We start from the raw sequence: 21,544 nt of genomic DNA, 5'->3' as shown, positions 1-21,544 counted from the left end.
AAAAGAGGGACAAAAAGAAAGAGAGAGGCTTAAACATTCACAGTGACAAGAGACAGTCAGACAGCAGCAGACAGGTGAGAGCCTTGGACGCTTCACCAGTACCTACTTGTCGCAGGGACATACAAGTCCACAGCATTTGCCTACATCTTTTAAACTTTTCTCAGCTTCCATCATGTCTTTGTTGATATGGTTCATGCCATCTTCAACACGCTCGAGTTGTTCTGGTCAGGACAAAGGGGTGACAGTAATGAAATGAGACTTTGCATCCTTGCAGACAAACGATGATGACAAATGACATCTAAGCTGTCCAGAAGCACATTTCAAACTCAAAACATGAGATATTTGAGTGATGTGGTGAATGGTTACGTAGGTTAAGTTGTGCCGAGAACATGGCATATAAGGCGTAGAGCACATAGGCAAATAAAAAAGTGACGTTTCCACCCACATGCATTTAACTGTTTAATTTGTGCTCAACTTGACAATTTGCCTTGATTAAATTAGGGCAATAATAAAAGAAATAGTTCACCCAAAATGTTGATTCTGTTATCATTTACATGCCTCATATTGTTCCAAACCCATATGACTTTTTTTTTGGCAAGTCACTTTTTCCCCGACCATGCTTCTTGGCATCTATGGTTTCATGAAGAACTTTTACCATCAATGGAACCTTTCCATTTAATAATGTCCATTGGATTTTTAAAATGTTCTTCACACTAATAAACAAAATGAAATGTCTCTTTCAAGAACTGCTCACTGAAATTGTTTTTGAAGAACCAAACATGATTCTTCTGTGGCATTGCTGTGAAACCCCTTTTTTAGAACCTATATTTTAAGAGTGATAATGAAATCAAAAGGGGAATGACTGGGGCTGTCAAGCTCCAAAATCAGCACTGCAAAAGTCTCAATCATTCCTTGGAAGAAGGTTCAGGTTCAGAACAACACAAGTCTTCATTTTTGGGTGAACTATTTCAATAAGCTTTTGCTTATATTTTTTTAATAGGGACGCTCTTCTGAGCCTTTAGGGAATCCAGCAGTTGCTGGCACGAATGCTTGGCATCACTGGGCACTGGCTCATTGTAACTGAGCCACCACAGTCTGAGCTAAACTGATCAAAAGAAACCATCAGGATGATTACGAACGTGTGAATAAAGTGAGCAAATGCTGAGAAAGAAAGATGATCAGAAACAAAACAGAAATAAAGAGCAAATGAGAATGAAATATGGAGCTTAAATATTAGTTATAGTGTGGTAATTGGAAGTAAACTGAAGAATGTAATGGATGATCATTCATAAATTAAAATGAACAACAGACTGAAGGGACACACATTCCTTTAGGGCTTTAGAAAACTGTAAAATCCCTGGGGGAGTAAAAATGGATGTTGCCGTTTTATAAAAATAAACAAATATATAATTAAGATTCACTTTTAAGTGTCTGTTCATCTGCCCTTAATTGAGCTAAAAATGTTAGTTTAAATACAACTGACAGGGTCTAATATGAGGTTTCCACCTTATACCGTCAACAAGCCAAACGACTAATTGGGTTTTGCTGCTAATCCCATGAGCAAATGCAGCGTGATGAAAGAAAGAGGTGGAAGGAGGCGAGAAAGACACTGGGAGACTCGTGCTGTCATTGGTTGACAGTGATGTAAAGCACATCTTCACTGACTGAGACTGTGACGGCTTACATTGAGCTACTTTAGTGTCTTTCCAAACAAAAATGGTGAACCAGGATGGCTGAGTGGTTAAGTTGTCGGACTTAAAATCCAATGGACAAATAGACATAACCACTCAGCCATCCTGGTTAACCAGACATACTGACTTACTTTCAAACCCCACTCCAGATCAATGTGAATACTAAGAAGAATGTAGTAATACAGCTCTATGTGGTGGTGTTACCTACAAATTGGTTTCTCAAAATTGGTTCTGAAGTACCTCTAAAAGGAATAATGGGGGTTTGAACAAAATGAAGTGACCAGGATGGCTGAGTGGTTAAGGTGTTGGATTTAAGCTCCAATAGACAAGTGTCTCTGGAGGCTCAAACCCCGCTCCTGGTAGCAAATGTCTATTCTATCATAAATGAGGGTGGAAAAGCTGTGCTCTTAAAGACTAGAGGAAGTTACCTGACAAAACAACCAGGATAGCTGAGTGGTTAAGGTTTCAGACTTTTAATCCAATATACATATGTCTTTATGGGTATAAACCCTCCTCCTTATAGAGATGATAGAAAGCATACTGGAGAAGCAATATCTACAAATAACCTAAAAAAGTGACTGGGATGGCTGAGTGGTTAATTAAGCCTTTGAAATAAAAATCCAATGGATAAATGTGTTTGTGGGTTCAAACCCCACTCGTGGTAATGACACTGATTTCAAACATTAAAAGAAATTCAAATTTGTGCTGGTTGATGTCATGACGTTTTCTATCTTTAAATAAAACAGACGGAGTACCATACCCTTTGGACGGTTAACACTGTAGGCTGGTACCCAGATGTTGTAGGTTCAAAATGCTGAAAATGTGATTAATGAGCTACATTGCGGTGCCCTTGAGTTAGACAACTGGCTTTATGTTGTTAAAGTGACAGTCTTATTACTCCCTTTATATGAAGTGGACTTCTAACTGGAAGCCGCCTGAGCTCTAGGAGACTATTACATCAAGCAATCAGAGCACAGCTTTATGAGATGTGCTGGAGGCAAGAAAGGTGGCGGGATCATTTAAGGTAGGAAATGGATTGTCCTGAGGCAGCCTGAGGAGCACAACATCCATAATTTAACACAATGAGAAGAAAGACTGTATGTTGTTTTGACATACTAATTAAAATTTCTCTTCCATGTGTCCAACACTTTTTCTAATCCACATAAAACCGAATAAAGCCTCTAGCATTATAAGGGCTTAATTTGTCTATAGTGTTTCTATTAAAAAGAATTACATCATTGATGAATAATTTATTGTTTTATTTTTCATGAAAAGCCTATACTGTTTGTAAAATGGAGTATGTTTGTCTAATTATCTTAAAACAGCAATGAGTGTTAACTAGAAAGTCTTTCGCCCCAGGGATTGTACACAGATATATTTCATCTGGTGAAGAGGAGAGCTGTTTGTCATTACCAGCAACATCGATCGTTCAAATTACCTCTTTACAAGACTCTCAAAACTTTGCTTTTGACATGACGGCCTGATGTTTATAATCATACATGATGTTTAAATCATTTCTTTAATCTGCAAAACAGCTCATCTGGCAAAGCATTATGAGTTAAAACAAGCAAATGAAAATGACTTACTGCAAAACCTCATTAAATGATTCCATAATGTGTTTTTCGCCGTAACTTACCTCCCTGTTCATCCAGCATAACCAAAGTTCTGATACCAGCATCTTTACTCTAATCCATCAAGAATGGCAAAGCAAGGAAAAAGAGGAAATAACAAACGAATGAGAGAAGCCTACAGGTGAACAGAAAGGAGATTCACACATATTTAGGTCAGATATAAGATGATGAGAAAAGAACAGCAGGCAATAAAAGAGCTTTTCAGCAGAGGACAGACTAGCGCATAGCGTTATCACGACTATTGAAATTCTTCAAGAGCGCTCTCTTCATTTGGCAGGTAATAATAAGGTGGCAATGAGGTGGCAGACAGTATGAAGCTAAAATTAGTTCTGAATTGTAAACAGAGCACTGGTTTGAACTCTGAAGGTATGAGAAGCATGTTTGCGCGTGCAATATGGCGAGTCGTTCTCTGAGGCAAATGAAGGATCTATTGACCTAAATAAAATAGCTGATTATCTTATTGTGAATCCTACATCACCTCAATATTTTAACTAGTTGATTGAGCACTGCTGAGGTTTGTTATCACAGCACCAGGTACCTATAGCAATCTTTATTTACAATAAAAAATATTTAAAAATATATATTACCAGTTTTGTCAACTCATTTTATACTACTAATAATAACAGGTATGTGCATTTACTCTGGATTTAATCAGTGACATATGGCATAATGGTAACTGGAAGTGTTTATTATGAAAACAGATGCAAGAACCAGATGGGAACATTATATTTGTTCAGCACTGCTGAACTTTGAAGTTCATTAGCAGCTCAAGTATGACATTTTCTTCCAACAATGGCAAAAGCGAGAGAATGATTCGTTTACAACTTTGGATGACCAATTTCAAGATGTAATTCACAACACCTGGTACTGGGCCTGAATCATTAATATAGATAGAGCAGTTTCTTCTTGGAGCAGCCATTCAACCACCACTATTCAAATGTCTGTATTTATTTATATATTTATTTTTTGAGAAATGCCTGGTAGCCAAGTAGTCTCCACTGCTCCAAGATAAATAGATGAGCAGTCTTAATATTTTATTTATTATTTATTATTTTATTTCTGTTAAGGGAAATGCAGCTTTGATGAAGAAAACATTAAATAATAAACCAAAACAATTATATGAATTATACTCGATATCACATTAAAACTAATATTTAGGTTTCTGGTTCTTATAATGCCGAAGCAACCATCTTTTCTGAACACAGGTGTTTGATCCTTATTAGACCCAAGAAAGACTCGCTTTTGCTCCTGTGTCTCATCGCTGCCCTTCAATAACACATAGATTGAGTTTCTCTGAAATCATTATTGATTTTTATCATAGAGCGGAAATTCGGTGCTATTTCACCATCTCAATTTCTGACTTCAGTGGCCATGAACACAAGCAGTGCACCAAACTCTTGGTAAAAACAGCTTTTCATATACTGCCAAATTGATAAGAATGAACTTCTCCTAGTGATCACTATGTGCAATTTATTTTATTTTATATATATATATATATATGTGTGTGTAGGTCAAAAAGTCACTATCCTACCTCTTCAACCAGCTGCAGCATGCGACGAGTGCTTTCCAAAGACTGTAGAAAGAAAAATACACACTTGTTATTAGCCAAAATGCACACAACAGCTGCTTGTTTGGTTCTTCGTGTTGTTATTTGAATTCTATGTGTTGAGCACCACAGTTGGCACAAGGCCATAATGTCAGTTCCGACAGCATGTTACTAATGGCTTCCAAGTTCAGACTGAGCTGAATGTATAGCCATTTCTGTTCCCCCACCTTTCCTTCCTGTTCCAAGCTCAAGATAACATTATCCACTCATGAATATTTAAAGCTCTCCCGTTCCAGTCCATATATATAACTGAGCTGAAGAAATATGACTGTGCAGTGCCAGAGGATGCTCAATAGCAGGCTGGGATTAAAGATCATTACTGGGATCTTGATTTCTGTAAGAGAGCTCTCATCAAGGGTCATGCCATAGATCATGCATCACCTTGTCAATGTGTGCCACTGAAGGTGAAGAATGTCATGTTTTCTGTGTTAATACTGTCTCATGTGGCACTTAAATGTGTGGAAACAACTAGACATTGACAAGTTGTCAAGAAAAACAGCTGGCAAGTCCATTTTCATCTAATGGATTAAGATAAAAATGACAGTAATGTGTTTTTCTTAAAGGGATAGTTCACTCAAAAACAAATTCAATCACCCTCAAGTTTGTTCCAAGCCCATGTATACACACACACACACACACACATATATTACAGTATATATCTCCATTCAATGAATCTGAGTTCCAGTTATGTTTTGGGCTTCATTGGTTTGTACTAAATGGGTGAGATTCTTGAAAATATCTTCTTTTGTTGCATACAAGTTTGACATGACATGATTCTGGGAGAACTATCCCTTTTTTCAGTTTATAACCTAGTAAAACAATCAAGGACATATGCACAGTGGCCATGTTAATAATGCACTAGACTTCTGATGACACGGTCAATCACCCTACCACATGAATTTGTGTCAAAGTTCTGATTGTTCAGCAGGAGACCAGTGTGATTACAGGTCTATCAAAGTCAGTGCAGAATCCCCACTGGGCAGTTTCTTTCTGAAACGAGTGGAGAACCTCTCATTGCTTCTGTCTGGTAACCAAGCAGTCTCCACCAAGTCTCCACCAAGCAGACTCTAGTCTCCATGATAAATAGATGAGCAGTCTTAATATAGAGCCGCTTCATTTTGCACAAAACAGTTTCATTCAGAGATACTCTTTAGAGTGATTCTGTCTCCTGCTGCATGGCTGGAAGTCATGGTGTGTTCATTCTCCTTCACGCTGGGACGGGTCTATTTATAAACAGATGCTGTTGTATTTAGGGTTTATTTTTAGACCTGTGTCTGCTATGCATGTTGAAGGTGTACTTACCTCATCACCTAGCTGATCCGCTCTGGCCTGCATGTCTGTCAGCTCGTTGCGCATGTCGGCCTCGTCTGCCATGGCTGCTGGAGTAATGAGGGGCTCACCTCTAAATGGGAAATGTAACTCTTACTTGAAGGCCAGAAAAGAGAAGAGAAAGAAAAAAGAGAAGAATGCTTTTTAGACTATGCCAACAAAGATACACTGAAGCGAATATTCCAGACAGATCTGGTCCAGCAATGCACAAAAAAGTTCAACAATATATGAACAAACAGAATTTATAAGTGACTCACACAGTGCCGTGCATCACATGTACATCTCTGCATTTCATTCTATTTGAAGACAATAATCGAGCAAGTATTGTGTGGCCGTCAATATATCTAGACACATTCTCAGAAATTGACTCATCGATTCAAGGACTCAAAGCTCACAAAATAGAAAGAGAAAAATGAAAGATATATCATAGAAGATGTGTACTGAGAATTAGAATATTAATTCATTACTACTTCTAAAAAATAATGCAGGAAATGTAAAGCAAATTTGCTGAAAATGTACTCTTTTAGGTCATCCAAGATGTAGATGAGTTTGTTTCTTCATCAGAACAGATTTGGTGAAATTTAGGATTACATTACTTGTTCACCAATGGATTCTCTGCAGTGAATGGGTGCCGTCAGAATAAGAGACCAAACATCTGATAAAAACATCACAATAATCCACAAGTAATCCATATGACTCAGGTCCATCAATTAAAGTCTTGTGAAGCAAAACGCTCCTTCATTAAGACATTTAAACCTCAAACTATTGCTTCCAGCTGGAAATGTCCATAATAACACTTTCTTTTGTTTGTAAACAGTGCTTGATCTGCGCATATTTCTGTCCTGATTCAGACGAGATGAATTTTTTTACTGGAGAAAGCAATATTATGGATAGAGGAGGACTCAATTGACTCAATTTATTTGTATTTTTGGGTGAATAATTCATTCAAAGGCAATATAAAATCAAAACTGACCTTATTCTTATTGTGCACAATGCATCAGCTGAAAGTTATAGTAAAGGATTATTTTGCCTTTGTAACATTACTTTACTTAAACTGTAACTTGCTCCACCTATGAGACAGATTTCCTTTTCACTAGATGTTACCAATTCCTCTTATTTTATTTCCCTCTTATTACACTTTTTACTATTTATAAAGGATCAAATAAAGCACCATCCTATACATATCTTTAAAAAAAAACATCTGATCACAGAAACAAAATGGGTCATGAGCACCTTTTATTGTTTATTGTTGAAATACAAATGCTCTATCTTTACTGACCACAGGATCATTTTCAAGAGTGTTCACTGAAATTATACTAATATGTCACATCCATCTGCATCAAGGGTCTTGGATGCTGTCATAAATGCCAGTGTGTCTCATGTACCTTGAGATGATTTATTCTTTTCACTGAAACTCAAGCACAAACATATAAAATGCTTTTATAGTCCAGTTTAAATGTAGAAGGCATTGGACACAAGTGTGTCATGTTGGCTGAAACATCATCTTGGCACCCTGGCACTGGCATGTTTCCCTTATATTCATCATCTCTTGGCATGGAAAACGCTTGATCTGCCTACTGTTCATTAACATAAGGACCAGTCAGAGATTTTGTCAAAATCTACAGTACCACTTTAGCACTACTGAATGTCTTTAAACAGACAAAAAGATTGCATTTATTTTATGCATTTAACACATTTCTGTCCAAAATCACTTACAATGCTTTCAAAATAGTCATTTTATCTGTTATCTGCAAACCCAAGCCATGACCTAAGCATTGCTTACATTGTGCCAGTTCAGCTACAGACAACAAGAGTCAACACTTTTTTCCTGGTAGGAAGGCGCCATGAATACATGAACACCAGTCCATTCAATGTTACTTTAATCAACTATAATTTGGCAACAGATCATGTTAATATATTGCCAGAATTCTGCTGGAACTGCTGCTGGTGTTTTCTGTCATTAGACATTTCGTCTTATGCCAACTGGAAAAAGGCAGCAGACATGTGATAATCCATCTTCTCCCTGGCTGCTCTATCTATCTATCTCTCCGCTCCAGTGGTGAGAGGTCCAAAGAAAACATGAGTAATTAACTTACTCTCTTTTCTATTATAAGACAATTAGATTAATCAAAGAACCACATTTTAATAGATCGTCAAGCCTGAAAGCCTGCGGATCTGTGGCATGACTCTTGCGGCTTCTTGCTTTTATTATTCTGCTTCTGTTCTACTTTTGATTTTCAAATGAATACAACTCAACTATCAACATCTTTATAATGTATTTAAAATGCAGGGCTGTTAAATTCAAATCAATAAATAAAATCGAGTTGAAATTGATAAAGTCAAAACAATCAAACAAACAAAGGACAGACCATGAAGGAATATTCAGGTAGGCTGACATGTAAATAATGTTAATCGAACCTAAAAATGATTACAGCATGTACTGATAATCATTCTCCTGTACACAGATTATAGCTAACTTTGGTCGTTATTTCCATTGAACTGAAATGGTAACGATAGAACTTATGACCATAGTTGCTTTTGGGAAAGGCAAGTTTTAAGTATTCAAGTTTCAAGTGCAAGACACAACATTGGGGAATTAATATCTTTTACGATCAGAATTTATATTAATCTGAATCTGAAAGAACTCAAAAGCATGTTAAAATCAGCATTAATGCTACATGGCGAGAAAAGAGAGTGGAAATAGGTCAGCCTATATGCAGCACATACGGTATTAAGATTTCTCTCCCTGCTTCATCCTTCATAGCTCTTTTTTATTCCAGTTCTTTCTTTAGACGCTGTTATAAAAGAATCTTTTGTGAGGAAACCTCAAACTGCCATGTCTCACACTCTCACTATTCCACTGGAAATGCAGTGCCTCAAAAGAAGTCATAGAGACCCCTCAAGTCCCAGTTATGTTCAGAAAGAGCCACATACCTTCAGAGAAAAAGAACATTTCTATGAAAATCTTAGTAACTAAAAGCTTACAGAAGTACACAGAGTGAAAGCTTAAGGTCACATATTCATGACATTTAGTCTGTGAAAATGATGCTTCAGAAATAAATCTAAATGTAAAAGCAACCCAGAAGCCTACAGCAAAGTTTGTCATTGTCATTTCATAAAGTGTGAGGACGCTGAGGTCAAACTAATGATGTGCTTCGCAGACTGATGTCAGTGTAGGGTATAAGCAGTGAATTCAGAACCATATTTACTTCATGACTCGCCAGTTATTTAATGTTTCATGTCTGTAAAACACAGCGTGGAGTGCAGTGCATGAAAAATGAATTGCACTTTATTTTGTTCTTTTGTGAGTGCAGAATGCCAGCTGAAAATAATTATGAGCACATTCCCTAGATAGTGTGGCACCATGGGGTGTGCTGTTTGAACACCTCTGCTCAGTTTGAATAAACCACTTTATGTTCATCTGTGACCTGTATGTGAAGGGTTGCTGTCTATCTCTCTGCACCCTGGAGAGAACAACAGTACTTGCTGGTTATTTAAAGCACTCTTGTTGAACTTGACATTTACTAATAGTAACAAGTCAATGTTACAAATGACCTTGTCCAAACACGTCAATAAAATGGGCTGTATTCAGGATAGTATACAGGGAAGTTGTGGCCTAGTGGTTAGAGAGTATGACTCCTAAGGTTGTGGGTTCGAGTCTCGGGCAGGCAATACCATGACTTAGGTGCCCTTGAGCAAGGCACTGACCCCCAACTGTTCTTCGGGTGCCACAGCATAAATAAGTGCCGACTGCTGCGTGTGTGTGTTCACTGCTCTGTGTGTGTGCACTTTGGATGGGTTAAACGCAGAGCATGAACTCTGAGTATAGGTCACCATTCTTGACTTTATGTCACATTCTATTGGAAATTTCTATTCATCAAATAATCCAGAAAAAAACAAACAAATCATAGTTTCCACAAAAATATGGAGCAACACAACAGTAAATTCAGATTTGCCATCACAGGAATAAATTACATTTAAGACATATTTAAATAGAAAACATTTATTTATTAAATTGTAATAATATATCACACTATCTCTTGTTTGATTAAACAAATGAAGCATTTGTGGACATAAGATAATTTTTTCAAATATTAAAAAAAATCTTACCAACCCCAAACTTTTTTAATGGTACTGTGTATCTATTGTAAGTATTTCTTTTTTATTTATTTATCTGTATTTAAACTGTTCTTTAAATATTTAAAAAAGGATCAGAAAATAATTAAATAATACATTTAAATACACAGCATGCACAAAACAAGGATGAAATCTATTTTGCAAATGCAATAATCATTCTTAAACCAACAGAAGAGAGCTTGCATGGCCTTTAAGAAGGACACTGGTATGATTTATCTCAAACGATGCAATGGAAACTGCATCTACTCCAGGTGATAAACAAGAAATTAGAGATCTAGTTACACTGTACATAACGTCAGTCTCATCAGCATTCTTTCTCTTCATCTCTCACTCCATTATTATCTCTCCTGACCCATCCTAATTCAGTATTCCATTAATAATGGACGATGTGTCAGATACGAAACAAGAGCAATGGCTTTCTCCCTGGCAAGCCTTTTCTTCCAGCCTTGTCTCTACAATGGCATGGATGCATAGGCCATCTTGTAAACGATTGTTCTTCAAGGTGGTGGCTTATCCCCCTGAACCAGATTTAATCCACACCCTGAGAGAAAAACTACATTGCCACCCAGACATGCCATCTGTGGGTGTACTCTGTTCCTGTCAGGAAGACAGGCCTGGATTGATGTATCAGGGCCAATTTTGGCAAGTGGCATCACAAACTCTTCACATTTATTTGGCAAATGCTTTAATCCTAAACAACACCACATGCAAGGTACATAGAAGAAGGTTTTTGGTTTACCTGGGAATTGAACCTATGACCTTGCCAATGGCATATGTTTCAATTACAGGAAGGGGGTAAAATGTTGTTGTTGTTGTTTTAAATTTACCAGCAATTTCTGAGTGATAAATTGTTTCTAAACCAATTTTTTTCAGTGCATTTTAATACAATTTCTCTGTAAATTTATGAAGAAAAAAAAAGCTGAAAAAAGATACAAATGAAACAAAAAATGTGGTGTAATGTTTACAGGTTTCCCTCAGAAATTGTACAAAGAAATGGGATAACACATTAAATTATATGTGAAATTTTTAAGTCGAAATAGACAAAAATATTTTCTTGTAAAAGATGCTTAAATAATTCCAAATACATTAAAATAAATAAATGAGTCTAAATAAGATTAAGCATTTTTATTTACAATATTTACTCGCAATAGCAATTGAAATGTCAATCATAGAGATACTCTCCTCTCAAGGACTTTACGAACCATTATTGGCAGAAATATTAAACATTTTCAATTATTAAGGGAATATTAGTCAATCTACAAGAATGGGAGTTTAATAAAAAGTTAAAAACGCATTTGTAACACCAAACGATGGCAATAAATAACAATTTAAGGGCCTGCGCATTGCATGGCTCTCTTTAGCATTCAAAAGGTTATTTCGTTTAGCCCTTTGGCAAGTGTTGTGTTGTGGAAAGTACAAGTTGATATATACTGCAACCTTGACATTGAGAAACAGGTTTGTTGAACTCTAGCCACACAGAAAACAAGAACACAGCTCTATTATATACTATGTGTCTTCTTGTAATTACTCATTTGGGAGAAATTGCCAAATTGCTGAGTGAAAACATGCCATTATGTTGCACAAATGACAGCAAATATACATCCATTTATGCAGTATGTCCATTTAATAAAGAAAAAGAAAACCCTTCTCTGAATTTGGTTATTATTACTTTTTTGCTGTTGACTCTAAACAATATTTGCCATCTGCATTTGTATTCATTGCGATGGTGATGGATCGTGATTATTATTATATATAAAGTCCTGAACTCGCACTGAACAAAAACATGGTTCAAAAAGGCTTGGTTCTGAAATATTTTGATGCACATAATCAAATCCATCTGGACTGAAAAGGACACATAATTCCATTTCTCCATCAAATAACCCCTAGTTCAACATTTTAGTTCAACCATTTCCATCTAAACATCCTAGATAAGAACTAGCTAATGCAAAAACGACGCTCAAAATGTGATGCTTAATGTTAACGACAGACCGAAACCACATTAATGACTCAGCTGCTATTGTGAATATAAAATAAGCAGAATAATTAACTCTGAGTACATTTTCACAGAACATTTACAATATGTGATAATCAGCATCTGGAGGAGTTACGCCTTTGAGATATCTAAGCAAATATATAAATAAATCACACTAAAAAACTGCATTTGACAAATGACATTAACCTTGTCTAAACCATTGCTATTTAAAAAAAATATATATTTTTATAGGAAAATATTTATGCTGTTGCATAAGAATATAATAGGGCTTCTAAGCAAGTAAAAACTCCTACTGCAACTGAGTGCAATATACAACGGCTCAAATATTGTTTTAACATGTTATGTTTTCCATAATTATTCGCACCTAATAAACACTTTAAATTGGCAGCCCCAGTACATAATAGAATCGAAGTTCTAATAAAATAATGCAAGACTCGTGTCATTTTTGGAGTTTTTTGTAATGACAGATTAACCTTCAGCAAGCACATTTTATTTGAGCAAATCTTCATGTTGCTAGCAATATCAAATAAGCGCTGACAAAGAAAAGGCCAGATGCCACAGTACAAATCCCAAAAGCACACTGCTCGGCAGGATGTGTCACCCTGCACAGTTAAGAATAGCAGGGAATGATGAAACATACAATCTGCCTGATGAAATACAAAAAGTGCATTCAACACAATGTGAGGAAGGAGATGAATGTGACCCTAGTCATCTATGTGTTGAGACAGATGTAACCACGTTCACCTCCAAATTTCATGAAGAGAACATTGAATGAGTGTCTTTTATACAAAACAGAGTCCATCAAAAGAAAAGGATGTTTTGGATAGAGGTCAGTGAGATAACAGAGCCGTCACGCAACCGTTCAGTGTATCCTCCAAAGAAGATCGAACTCCCCTAGAGACCTGCGGCCTGATGTCTATTAAACCTGTCAGGCTGCGTCACGTTGACCATGTCGGGTGACACAGGGTGACACGGGGCTACAGATTAAACTCACCACTCAAAGAGGATTTATGGCCTACTGGCTTTCTTTACACCAAGCTTACTGCATTGTCCCGTCTCTTCCGCGAAATTCATTTACAAATTATGAGTTTCACTGAAAGAAATCTAGCAGATTTAACAAATTAATTTAGCACAATTCATTATTTAATATTTTTATTATTCATTTTTAAACAATTAATCTTAACAAATAAACAGAAATTAAAAATGTCCTTGATGTACAAAATTAACTACTAAAATGACACAAAGAAAATTATTAAAACTTGAAAATGCACTTAATTTTAAATGAAAACAGATATACAAATACAACAAAATATAAAAGTAACCAATTTAACGCATTTAAAGGATTCATAATATCTACACCAGTCTCAATCTCTATATTATTTATTTGTGAAGCAGCAGTGTAAAACTTACTAAAACTTTAACAAAATATTAAAACAGAAACGAATTCAAAATATTTTTTGTAATCTCAAAGATTAGATATCTAGATAGATATTTAGATAGATACACTTCCAGCACAGTGTTATCTGACATAAGCACAAGTCTAATTATAGTCATATGTGATGTTTACTCTTGCAGAAGAGCCTTCATGCATGATTTAGTCTCATGCCACACCAAATGTTCTCTTAATATGCAGCATAATCAGATTTTATTCGGCACAAAACCATGTCACTGGATATTCCAGCTGTGAATAGCGTCTTGAAGCTGATATTTCCTTGTATTTTAGTAAAAGCAAAGGTCTTTCCTCTTTTCTACCATTACTTGATCTCACCTTCTTTAGACAGCCATTAGACAGCAAATCCCATTAAGTTTAAAGCTTGATAACCAAGACAACCAGGAAAGATGGAGAGAACGAGAGGAGAAATGAAACTTTTACAAACAAGGTTTTAAACAAGGCATATCACTAGCAAGATGTTTACAAGACAACTCAGATAACAGTAAAGCACAATAAAGGACACAAATTTTGTGTTCTTCTATCATGAAAACAAATTCCTCCATCCAAATTTCCCTCCATCCTATCAAATACAGGGATCCTCCATTTTGCCCACTTATATCAAAGGATTACATCACTTGCTCAGCAATGGCTGCTCTGCAGCGAATGGGTGCCGTCAGAATGAGAGTCCAAATAGCAGATAAAAACATTATAATAATTCACAATTAATCGATATGACTCCAGTCCATCTATTAACATTTTCTGAAGTGAAATACTGCATGTTTGTAAGAAGCAAATTCATCATTAAAAATAGTTTTAATTTTAAACCATTGCTTCTGGCCAAGATACCAGTCCATAATCCATAATAACGCTTCCTCCAGTGTAAAAAGCCAATGCCCTGTTGTCCTCTCATATCAAAATCCAACAACTTATGTGCTTAGAACAGTTTTGGATTGTTTTTCACTTGCAAACGGTGCTTGGTCTGTGCAGATTTCTCTCCTGATTCAGACAAGATTACTTTTACACTGGAGAAAGCAATATAATGGACAGAGGACACCAACTGTCAACTATTAATCAACTATTAAATCTGAACTATTAAATCAACCATTCTGAAACCATTTTAAAAGACAAAACTTCTCCATAGTTAGCATGAGTCGGACGTCTGCAAAGTGTGTAGTTAAATATTTTTATGCAACTGTCATGAAAACGTCAGGTTCCATTCCTCGGACCGATGTTTAGATGCTCAACAAGGTCGAACACGCAGGTAAGCTACATCTGATCTCCAACCACATGCTTCTATACAATTACAAAAATGTTCGGAGAATTGAATCCTGTAACTCCAGAGGAGGTATATTAGCAGGAAGTGAACTGGCGGTGTTAATTTCCTAATGTCAACAGAATTTCAGTTGAGGCTGATATAATACCTCCATTTGGAAAACACGCTGAAGCACATTAATCATGCGTGGCGTTGCACTTGAAAGGCATACTCGACTCTGAATGTAGGACACATGATCGTGATCTCAGCCCTGTGATGGAGAGGATGTCATGTATAGCTGCTCCTCTTTGTTTCAGTGAAGCCAATACTCTGATACTTTTTCTCATATGATACTGTACTTCCCATGCTCTTCTTTGGATCCCCTTGCATTTAAAGTGAGACTTTTAATTCATATTCTTTTAAAATGCAAAGACACATTGCTTGGAGCATGTACTTTAAGATGGAGAAACCTTCAAAAGTGCATTATTGGTTTCAGATGCAGCTGTTTCTATGTCAAGGACAGTGGAAATGTCAGTTCTGCACGCTGGCACATCTGTCTCTGCCTTCATAGTGCAGACATACATTATTCACCGAGAACTATGAGGTCAAGATTATTAATGCACTGTTTTTGTGAAAAGACACTGGCTGGATCTTATAAAACCTACAATGCACAGGGAATAAATACAACCATGTTTTTTAAAAGCAATTTTAAATCTAAATATTAATAATTATTTAATTAATATCTAAATATTAATTAAATCTAAAGATGAATAAAAATGTAAAGATTTATCATAAAATTGATAGTTTTGAATATACAGCCTGTTTATGAATTAAATGCTATTGTAATATTACTTTTGTCTTTTATGAGGCAAAAAAAATCATTTCATGCAATTAAAATGAATGGCAGCTGGAGTTTTCAAGCTTGAATAAGCGGGAATTTTCATAGTAATGGCTTAATTTTGAGTCAGTTTCTCAAACAAAAGCTATCATTTGGCTTTAAAAGAGTTTTGGGAGTTTGACAGCATCAGTTTTTATTCAAAACATTGAAGAGAGTGGCTAAGATTTACTTTTTAAATGAAAATAAATACAAAATCTTAATTAAAAAAATACAAATAAATAAAACAAAAACTGCAAATTACAATAACTATCATCATCATATAAATAAAAAACTTTAATAAAATAAATAAACAAACAAACCTGATGACATAAAGACTGAGTAAACAACAGAATTTTATTTTAAAAAAATCAATTTATCTGAAATATTGAAATAGCTGAAATATTTCAATGTCACCTTTACTGTGAATATATATATATATATATATATATATATATATATATATATATATATATATATATATATATATATATATATATATATATATATTAATCATACATAAAATTATTTATTACATTTTTTTTTTCATATCTTTTTTTAAATATAAATGCCACCCTTTGCCTGTGGTAAAATCAGTGTAACACACAGCCTCTCATGGATTATCACTAGACATCTTACTTTTTATAAGACTTAATCTCGTATACTATGTCTTATGTATTTACCTTTTAAAGATGCTGATGTGACCATTATGAAGAAGATTGTTGAGAGGCTTGTTTTTCTCCTTTTATTAGTTTGTTTGAACCAAGGATCTATCCATTAGTCCATCCATCTCAAACCCTTCAGTAATGTCTATCCTGAGCTATGGCAGACAGGGACAAATACAAGCCCATTTAATGCTTTCAAGAGCCCTTCAAGAAAATCAGCACTGTTCAAGAAAAACATCCCAGAGAATATAATGAACTATTTACTATGTATATATATATATATATATATATATATATATATATATATATAGACACACACACACACACACACATAGAATGCAACTCAAAAGGCCTGTGTTAACCTCCGTGACCAAAATGTCCTTGTCAACATATTTAACCCTACCTTGTGCTTCCAAAGGTCCCGCCATCCAATGCCATCCCATAATTCCCCATACTCAGAGTTATGGCTTCATTTTTACTCAGTTCACAAGGGACCATCTGGTCACATGTGACCCTTAAACCCCAGGGACATGCCTCCAACACACCACAGGCTTATCTCTATTAAAACCCTGATCCTGGGATCAAGGCGAGTCCCTGGAGCAGCGGCTGGCCTTCTGCTGAGAAACTATCTTCATCAGAGAGCTCCAAAACCAGCATGTTCCTATGTGTTTCTTTGGAGATAGTGTGTCTGTAAACAAAACCTGACTTCGTTTTTGCATTTTTCTCATTATGTTTGCAGACAGAATCTGTGGGAGGGGAACTGGTCCTAAATCAGTGAGAAAAAGGAGAGTTTAACCCAAGGCTATTTTTGTGCTGTGAGTCTATTTTCTCTCTCCTTGCCGAAGGCATGCATGGGAAGCAAAGGTGAGGCAGAAAGGTGGAATTCATTTCTGACACAGGCACAGGTATCTGTGCTTATTTTATTATTCATTACGATTTATTTTATTATTGTGTATCAAATAGCTTCACTAAGAGCAGAGAACAATTTCAGTGGACGACATGACTATGGCCCAAAGGTGACTCCTCATCTGCCCTGCACTCTCCAACAGACGTCGAATGATCTTGGCATTTGGGTAGGGAAACATAAGATGCAACTCAACTCAAAAAAAGCACGGTTTTACATGTCAACCGCATGAAACAGAGACCAGCTTGGCCATCATTTTCTACAGATCAGGACACTTTGAAAATGTGTGACTGTGTTAAGGTTTCAGGGGTTACCATCCAGAGTGATTTGAAATGAGATGTTCAAGTGGATCACATGTTGTCCTCAGCCAACAGAAAGCTTTGATGTTCAAGAATCATCTATAAATGGTATGTGTGCCTTGTACAGAGAACGCAGTTCCTGTTTGGCACAGTTTGTTGACTACAGATTAAGTTAAAAGGCTGGAAAGTGTGCAGAAACAGGTTTGTAAAATTATACTGGGTCAAAGGTATTAAAAAAGAGTTAATAAACAATAATACACTATAAACAGTGTGTGAGAGGAGAGGAGAAGGACAGTTCATTTTCTTAAGACTTTGTGCATGGAAGTCATGAATACTACAATTGATCTGTTTCTGAATGTACAGTAAACACACATCATTTAAATAAACTGTGTGAACATCTTTGAACATCTCACCTTTCAAGACTCTAGGAGGAAAAGCAAAACATACTTTACAATATTCAGAGTGTGACTGGAGCTCAATATTTATAACTCTACAGCAATACACATGCAAAAGTGCAATACATCTGTCAGACCATATACAAATCCATGGCAGGCATCTTAAAGCTGAAAAAGGGGTGAATAAATCCTGAAGCCAAGAGAACAGCAGCAAAAACTAGGCCAAAATACACTTTACCATAAGAAGCCTTGCATGTGCCATGGGCTATATGGCATTATAAGCAACTTACTGCAAGTAGACCACTATTAAAATGCATCTTAAAGTCAGCATGTACTGGACCCTTTTCCCATTTCTGTGGTTCACAGAAGCCGAAGTCATCATAGTTGGGTAAACAAATATGGCGGTGAACAGAAACTACTGTACAACAAATTATAAATTTTAATTAAAAAGAACAACATGATATTGTTTTGATGACTTTCCAAAAGAGGAAACATTGAGAGACTGATTATGTTGGTATTTGTGATGATAAAGTTCTGGCAACCACAGCTGCCATTATTACAGTAGATTTCACTGATCGTTTTTTTTTTTTTTTTTTTTTTTTTTACAGTGTACATTAAATAAAAACATTAAAAAACACTAAATTTACAATGTTTAAATACATCACAGTCTGTTAAATTGGTCCATATAAATAAATATATATATTTACTTTCTCAATGCACATTCTTGGTCTTGTGGTGCACAATGCATCAGTCCACATTATTTGAAAAAAAAAAAAAAAAAAACGCTTGTCTTTGTATCTTTAATCAGAAGGTAATATCCTGTTCTACCTCTGCAACTTCATTCCTTTTCGCCTGTTATCAAGAATCTTTACTTTTTAAACCCATTTCTCTGACTGCTTGGATCCAAATGGTATATTTTACACAAGCCAAGCAATTCCTAAAGGATACACATGTCTTCTCATAGAAATGAGAAGTCATATTTCATATAGAAATACCACAGTATGCTGAAATAAAACAGGTTGTGATTGACAGTCAAACCATAAAAAGACACCCTGTAATAGAAACTGGTAGAAACTGAGAAAATTAGTCTTTGGTCCACCATTAAAATATATCCAATATTCTTAAAAATTAAGATTCCAAAACTGTTTTTTTTTTCTTACATCAATACCATTTTTCTTAGTCTGAAGAACATTTTAATGATCTAAAAAACCTCATTCTTCTATAAAGAACCTTTTGTGCAATTGAAAGGTTCCAAACATGTTCTTCATGGAAGCATCGATGCCAGTAAACAGCCTTTTTCTTTCTATAAGAGAACCTTCTAAGACTGTTCTCAACTTTAAGCCAGCATGCAATGACAATACAACATGACATGAAGCAGCAGCAAAAACATTCATAAAAGCATACTGCACATACTTTTCAAGATTGTAACCCATGCTTTGCCCTGTGAAAAAGCAGAAGAGGCACAGCAGACATGATACGTTTATGAAGAACAAGCCATGAAATGTGCTGTGTTATCAAAGACCACGTGTCCTTTTCTGAAAACAGAAAAAAAAAGATGAAAGTCTGCCCTTAGAAAATGTCGCCATTCTGCGTAAATGCCATAGATTGCACACAGACAAGTGACGCAACCCTAGGACACCACAAAACCTGCTGAATACCACTATTGTAAAAAAAACCTATCAAGTTTGGAATGATTATGCGAAAACTTCACGATTATATAATTGTCATATTTGTGTCAGAGCTTTGGCTGTGTAGTGCAGCAGTGTTCGGGAGGTTCAAAGCAATCATCTTTTCCAGAGGGGATTACAGCTTTAAAACCAAAGTGAGTGTCCCATTCAGGAAGGGATAAAGCCCTGTGTACTAATCTGATGGAGCAGAGGGAGCTTGTACGAAGCCATCCATTAAAGCCACCAACCGTAGTCATTTCTGTGGACTGCTAACTTTCTCTCTGACCCTACAGAGCAGTCCGAACATGTTAGCATTGCACGCTTAGAGCCTGTCATCTGCACAGCCCGTATGCACAGCATGGACGGCATTAGTCATCGCCAGAGTCATCGAGAGAAGAGAAGATTACAACAAACAGACAATTTGCATTCGACTGTTTGACATACGGCGCATCCACACAGCCAATAATGTCATATGCAGCCTAAGGAGAGCGTTATATCATAATCTCTGACTGATGTGATTTTTCTGTACATGTCTCGATGTAAAATTAGTGCTTAATCACACAACATGAAGTGATTTAGAGAAATGTCAGTATTTTTAAATGGAAAATGTCTTGAAACATCAGGAAAATAGTGTTGTCCCATAAATAAATGTCATATTTGGGCATATTTACATTTTCATATATGAAATATGTTGTCATATGCAGTAAAAACATATATGAAGCCTATTGGAATAGATATTAACATATATATCTAGCTCATAAAAAAAGATTTTTATATACAGTATGTCATGCTCAAATATATCCTAAAACCATTGTCAATACATGTTGATTTTATATTGATTAACATAAAAAATATACAGATATTTATAAAAAAATGTATATACATATTATTAACATATGTACACCATAAAAAAATTAATTTTTTTTTTTTTTTTTTTTTTCAGTGCATATACAGATTTTACTATGGGAATTTAACATGTTATGGACTTTATATATCTTTATCTTTATCTACCAAGTGAATGCATAGGTAAAAAAATAGTATATTGCCTTAGGTAGCATTTATGACAACATCATCCTGATATATGGCAATATTTGTCATATATTACATTTCATGGGTAAATTTGAAATTTACTCAAAAATTGACTCAGAAATTGCTAGTAAATTTCACAATTACAAAGAAACAGCAAGTAACACATTTAATTAAATGTGAAATAAAAAATAAAAATGAAATAGTATTTTCTTGTAAAAAATACTCCAATCATTTTTATTTACAAAGCTTTAAAGCTTTGATTTAAAGCTTAGTTAATATTGCCTTCATTATGTAAATAATGCTCCAAATCCTTTTTCGACAAATTTATCACTGTTTTGATTCCTTTGTAAACACCATGTGTTATGAAAAGCAATGCTAGACTTCACACTGTGCTGTCCCCTGGAACAAAACACATACAAGTAGAGGGTGTGCTCAAAATATTCACTTCCACCTGCTTCAAGTGCCTCAAAACTGGATCATATTGACATTAAACTAAAAATAAAGCAACAAAACAACACATTTCCTCCAGCGTCCTCACATGAACTCTGAACAAAGTGTCTTTCTGCTCAATGTCACTAGCCACTCAAAGGGAAAAATTTTGTGCCAACACCCTGTTGGAAAATACAGTATAAAGCTGTAA

At 35.5% G+C, this 21,544-nt stretch overlaps 1 protein-coding gene across 2 annotated transcripts in view; it reads right to left on the bottom strand.

Moving 5' to 3' along the window:
• The window catches only part of LOC128031348 (synaptosomal-associated protein 25-B), a 31,356-nt gene that overhangs the window by 8,386 nt on the left and 1,426 nt on the right, over positions 1-21,544 (bottom strand). Inside the window, exons 2-5 of one of the 2 annotated variants that reach the window (XM_052619538.1) lie at positions 6,231-6,353; positions 4,854-4,895; positions 3,328-3,376; positions 107-221 (exon numbers count right to left, since the gene is read on the bottom strand). In XM_052619538.1, coding sequence (XP_052475498.1) covers positions 107-221; positions 3,328-3,376; positions 4,854-4,895; positions 6,231-6,302 — 278 coding nt within the window. In that variant the 5' untranslated portion in view covers positions 6,303-6,353. The remainder of the gene's footprint in view (positions 1-106; positions 222-3,327; positions 3,377-4,853; positions 4,896-6,230; positions 6,354-21,544) is intronic. The other variant, XM_052619537.1, reaches the window with a different exon arrangement.

This window comes from Carassius gibelio, chromosome A17, assembly GCF_023724105.1.
Source record: "Carassius gibelio isolate Cgi1373 ecotype wild population from Czech Republic chromosome A17, carGib1.2-hapl.c, whole genome shotgun sequence".
NCBI classification, from domain to species: domain Eukaryota; kingdom Metazoa; phylum Chordata; class Actinopteri; order Cypriniformes; family Cyprinidae; genus Carassius; species Carassius gibelio.
This window is presented reverse-complemented; position numbering and strand designations above follow the sequence as displayed.